A 6,000-nucleotide genomic window follows, 5' to 3' on the forward strand; every position below is an offset into this window, starting at 1 on the left:
CTCACACTCCTCGCTTAGCATGCGGCTTTCACGGCTTGGTTTAGCCGTTCAAAAGGTGACTTCCAAGAAGGGGTCAACGTAATCAACAGCTGAAATTCAAAAGCTTTGTAGAAAGCTGCACGCAGCTTAATGAAGCACATCAAGCGCTGCACAGACCTTCCAGCTTACAAAGCACAACGCGCATTTTCAAGCTCAGCCAGTTTTCAGATGTACTGAAGCAGAAGAAAAACCTCTTGAGAGTCCTGCCATATGTAGCTTTTCACTTAACCCACAAACCTACATGTAAATCGACTACTCAGTCCGTAAAGCTCCGTGCTTTGCACCTCCAAAGACACAGTTAACCTTTATGGTTTTGTTTTCCCCTAGAGGGAAAAGCGTCTGCAGTGAAGTTCCCATTATATATACGTGTGTGTGAATAATCACACACAGTTACGCATTCGTATTAGAGGAAGCAAAGTTAGCAGAGCCTGGGCTGGGCACAGTAAGCCTCTAGTCCTCTCCTGTCCTGGGCAAATTTATTTCAAAACAGAATGGAGGTCTGGACAGATCAAGTGATCTATCATTTATTTCTACTCCTTGCTGACACGCACTCACACTTCCACACACCCTTGTGAGAGATTTTCGTGGTAAAAGCCAAAACACCACATAGAAAGTACTCAGGCTAATTGTGAAGCACAGAAACAGTGCTGCAATTCAAAGTATGCACTGCAACAAGACTGAACTTACTTAGCACTGAGGCAGGATCATAGAATGGTTTGGGTTGGAAGGGACCTTCAAAGGCCATCTAGTCCAACCCCCCTGCAGCGAGCAGGGACATCTTTAGCTGGATCAGGTTGCTCAGAGCCCCATCACACCTGACCTTCAATGTTTCAAGGGATGGGGCATCTACCACCTCTCTGGGCAGCCCGTACCAGTGTTCCACCACCCTCATCCTAAAAAACTCCTTCCTTATATCTACTCTAAATCTATACTCCTCTGATTAAAGCCATTACCCACTGTCCTATCGCTACAGGCCCTACCAAAAGTCACAAAAGGTTGCTTAAGTTTGATTTATCTGATTGAGGGGAATACCACAGCTTCCACTAACCCCTCTCAAAGTTCAGACACTCTGTACACTAGGATGCTGTTTCCCAAGTGACCACCACCCTGGAGAAAAACGTGCCAGAAAGTCAGCTGGTAAGTGCACAGGGGCCAGGAAAACACCAGCAATGGGGTGGTACTTCTATTTTTACCAGGAATTTTCCACCACAGTCAAAAGCCACTGCTTCTTTCACACTGTCTGGCAAGATCCTGTGGTCCTGTCTCAGGACAAGCTACTTGGACCAGAGTATAGAACATCACCCTGCTTGCCCACAGAGCCCTTCCATGGCCAAGCCCTTCCTACTAGGTCAGCACTAGGGTCCCTACCACAAACAGCTCTGCCTTCTTAGACTCAGCTCAAGGCAAGATGCACTAGAACAACGCATCCAGCAGTGATGTGCAAGAGGAGATAAAGGGACACGGTGTCACATTAGGCAGGACCAAGACATTTTCAAAAGTCAAGCTGAAAACCAGGTTTCACTGTGGGAAGAGGCCTATGGAGCTCAGTGCCTGGCAGTATGAACTCCACCCAAGAGCTAGGTCTATTTTGACACCTGCAGCACAAGCACTTACTAAACCTCTTGCAGGAGCTCAGAGGGTTGCTAAGACAGTTTCAGGAAGAGAGGAAGTTGGAAGAGAAAGAAATGGTCTCAGATGCCCTCCACGCTGTTTGTGGTGAGGTAGAAAACAAGCATACCAGCTCCAAGGAAAGCTTTTCCCATTCACAACGGAGAAAAAGACCCTTTAACTCACAAAATCTGCTTTTCTTGCACTCCAGTTAATACACAAAGAAGGGTACAGCTAAAATTTCTACACAAGATCTCCATTTCAAAAGGTTTTGCTGTCCAGGGTGCAAACCTGGACAGCTTTTGCTAGCCTACAGCCCCTTCCTCAGGAAAATTTTAATAAATAGGAGCAACTGCAGGATCTCAACTCCCAAATCACACCCAGCATCTGCAGCTGAAGTAACTGCAACATGCTTTTTCCACTCATTTGAGTGATGATCAAGGCATTAAAAACAACTTCAGAGGGGATTGCACAATTGTCCACACTCCTCCACGTCGCAGCCTCCCTAAGGGCAAGTTCTTGCACAGGAAACTGGATTGCCACACACACACACACGCGCACACACACGCAGCTGCTAGGCTTCACTGCCTCTTCTTTCAAGTGTTCGTGTCTTAGTTCTCGCAGCAAGTGTCCTTACAGCCAAAGTGCCTCTCCAAAGCCACCACAGGCATGTGGGAAGGACAACAACTCATTTTCATTCAATTACCAAATGGGGCAAAGTTGCAACAAGCCCTGGACGATAGCGAATTAGGCTTGACTACAGCCTGAAAGACCTTCTTGCTGGAAGAGCAGGAGAATGTTTGCAGGCTTAAAGGAACTCTGTCATCACCAGGGCTCATGGTAGTTAGCCAGGCTAATCTAACCACACTAAACAGCTTTCCTGATTCCCTACCACGGCTGGGCATCATTGACTTCTGGGTCCTGCTTTCACCACGTGAAGGACCCATTTCATGTACTCCACAGCAATGGGGAGCAACTGTCCCACTCCTCCCATTACAGGGAAACAAGTGTTCCCTCTGCTGCCCAGGAACTTTTGCTCTAAATTGACCTTTTTTGTAGCCTTGAAAACAGGCTAAACCGGCCTCAAGAAACCTAGTGGGCTGTTGCAATAAAACATGAAACCACAGGAGACAGCTCCATTTTGCCACTACATTCTCTTCCAGGATTGACTACAAGCTGGGCTTCCTACAACTCCAACACGCACGGGACACAGAGCATTAATTCAGACTTCCTCCTCCGTTGGGATCTCCTGCCAGGTTAGCAGGAGACAGTCTTCCCTCAGCCCCGAGGGACAGAAATTCAAGGACACAAACTTTTCTGATAACAACATATAAACGTATCCTTCCTGAAACTGGCCATACTTGTGACCTATGCTGTGGATGTACATACTCTGTGAGCACACCCCATGCACATGCACCTGCAAAACTTTGCAGAACACCCACAGTATTGTTAGCCCAAGCTCCTCTAGCTGTTTTCAAGTGCTCTGAACAGTATCTGCACAGTTTGGAAATCTTATCTGTTCAAACTCAGATGCTCCTATAGCCAAGCTGAGCCGGTACCTTAAAGTAGAAGGAATGCAAAAGGCATTGGCTTGGGTTCAGATAGGAATTCCACTTGTTGACCTGTAAGACTGAGCAAGCTGGCCTGCAACATCCCCTGAAAGCTGAAATCAGACATACAAGCAACAGAAATACAGACCAGGAATGTCACAGTACTGAAGGAAGAAGTAGCAAAGAAGGGCTGATGCTGACTCCAGGGACACTAGTGTCCCAAGATCTAGATGAGGTAGTCATCCAGCTGGGGTGCCCAACTTGATGCTGGGCTGGATGGAAGGAAGATGCAATTAAGGTTCTTGAGAACCTTGTTGACTCTGGACACACATCATCACCAGCTCAAGAGGCTCCTGCACCTCCCAGCTGCTGGAGCCTTCTCCAACTGAAGCTGGAGCTGCCAACCGAACCGGCCGCATGCGTAGCCCAAAAGCTGCTTCAAAGCAAGTTACTACCTAACGTAAAGTTGTTGGCAAGCCCACTACAACTGTTGTGGGTTAGAAGCCTGCACAGTAACAGCCCCAACAGCACATCTGAGAAAGCCTCAAGCTGGGAGTGTGTGAATGGGGCACAGATAAGAAACAGCTGGGGTGAATTAGGGACCACCAGCCCGGCTGCAGCCAGAGAAGGTGCTGCGGTTGAGATCCCAGGGCTGCAAACACATCTGCTTTCGGGGTTCCAGCCAGCAGTTTCCTCTGCAGCTTTAGTCCCTGAGCAAATTCACAATGAAACCACATAGGATCAGCTTTCGGTTTCTCCTCATTAGCCAAGAGGTGGTTAATGTTCAAGGAAATATTAGCCCTTGCAGCAGGGGGAGGACAACAGTTAGCCCAGGGCTGATGATTTGCTAGCAGTGGTTAGGAAGCCTTCATCCACAGGAGTACTTTGATACAGTTAACTGCTGTCCTTCCTTTCCTGGGACACCCCACGGAGTTCCCAGGGCAATTAACCCACGTGTGCACATCACCAAGGGGAGCAGACGCACAAAATGAATCTGTTCTTGCTGTCAGCGTTTGGTGAAACACAAGCAGCGAAGTGCTGCAACTGGGCTCCTGCAGCTGGAAACAGCTATCAGTTACCGCAGGAAGAACTTGTTGCAGTTTTCCCTGGCAGCTTGGCGTTAACCGCAAGGCTGGAGCCTTTGAAAGTGGTTTCCAGAGGGCAGAGAGTACCAAGGGAGCCTCAAAATCTGCGGCTATTTTGCCAGACAACTTGGAAGTTTTAGTTCCCCATCACCACAGGCTTTTAAACGAGGAAAACAGATCCGAGTTCTGGCGTGTTACTCAACTTGTGTTAAACCACTTAACCCCACAGAGAGGCGAGGCACACGTTGCTCCGAGTATAACGCAGCCGCAGCACCAAACAGCAGTAAGTTTTCTCGGGTCTTTATTAGCGCTCCCCACCTTCGCTCACTGCTCAGCTGCTTTCTCACCCCTTCCCAGTAACCAGCTAAAACACATTCTCTCGGTAACCTCCTTCCCCAGCCTCCCAAGCCCTAAAATTTTACAGTTTAAGCCAAGTTAAACAAAACATCACCACGCAATTAAGGGCACTACTGTTCTCCTCCAGCAGCGTCGCATCGGACACCCGCCCTGTTTCAGCTCCTTCCTCCTAAACCCTCGGGTTCCCCCGTTAGTTTTCACACTTCATTAAAATTTTCTAAGTGACCGAGTAATCGCTCACGCAAGCGGAGCCTTCACAGATTATCGCTGCGAACTCGCGGCGCTTCATTACCATCAGATTACGGCTCGAAACAAGAGTTTTAAGAAGCAGCAGCAGCAGCATCTGGCGCCTCAACTGCCGGCGCAGCACAGCCCTGGCCACGAACCGCCGCGCCCCCCCCCCCCCCCCCCCAACCCCTACAGGTAGGTAACGCGGAACTTGTGCTCCTTCGACCCAAACGGGTGCCCAAACCGCCCCCCAGCAGCGCGGGCCGGAGCCCGGCGAAGGTCGAGGCGGTGCCCCCCGGCCGCCCCGCGGGGCTGGGGGCCGCCGGCGCGGCCGAGCCCGCCGGTACTCACGCATGAGGGTGCTGAAGGCGCAGAGGGCCAGCAGCGCCTGCAGCAACACGCCGAAGCGGCCCAGCAGCGCGCCGCTGCCGCAGCCGTGCGCCGGGCGGGGGGCGGCCATGGCGGGCGCGGAGAGGTGCGGAGCGGTGCGGTGCAGTGCGGTGCGGAACGGCCCCGCCGCCGCGCGCACAAAGGCGGCCCCGAAGCAACCACCGCGCCCCCCCCCCCCCCGGCCCCGCCCGGCTCCCGCCGGAGGCGGCCACGCCCGGGGGCGGGGGAGGGGGCGGGCGGGGCGGGGGTGGGGATGGGGTAAGGGGTGGGGGTCAGGATGGGGGATATGGATGGGGAGAGGGATGAGGATAGGGATAGGGACGGGGACAGGGATAGGGATAGGGATAGGGACAGGGATGGAGATAGGGGTGAGGATGAGTGTGAAGATAGGGATGGGGATGAGAATAGGGATGAAGATGGAGATACAGATAGGGATGAGGATGGGGATGGAGGCGGGGACGGGGACAGGGATGGGGATGGGGATAGGGGTGAGGATGAGTATGAAGATAGGGATGGGGATGAGGATGAGAATAGGGATGGAGATGGGAATGAGAATAGGGATGGAGATGGGGATACAGGTATAGATGGGGATGGGGATGAGGATGGGGATGGAGACAAGGACAGGGATAGGGATAGGGATTGGGATGAGGATGAATATGAAAATAAGGATGGGGATGAGGACGGGGATGAGGATGAGAATAGGGATGGAGATGGGGATACGGATACAGATAGGGATGGGGATG

General features: G+C 51.5%; 1 protein-coding gene across 1 annotated transcript in view; it reads right to left on the reverse strand.

Annotated features, from left to right (window-relative positions):
* LOC104344791 (store-operated calcium entry regulator STIMATE) overlaps positions 1-5,327 on the reverse strand; it is a 36,010-nt gene extending 30,683 nt beyond the window's left edge. The window contains exon 1 of the mRNA XM_086474908.1: positions 5,219-5,327. Coding sequence (XP_086331034.1) covers positions 5,219-5,327 — 109 coding nt within the window. The remainder of the gene's footprint in view (positions 1-5,218) is intronic.
* Between the last annotated feature and the right edge of the window lie 673 nt (positions 5,328-6,000).

Source organism: Leptosomus discolor, chromosome 1 (assembly GCF_034619465.1).
Source record: "Leptosomus discolor isolate bLepDis1 chromosome 1, bLepDis1.hap2, whole genome shotgun sequence".
Lineage (NCBI taxonomy): Eukaryota > Metazoa > Chordata > Aves > Leptosomiformes > Leptosomidae > Leptosomus > Leptosomus discolor.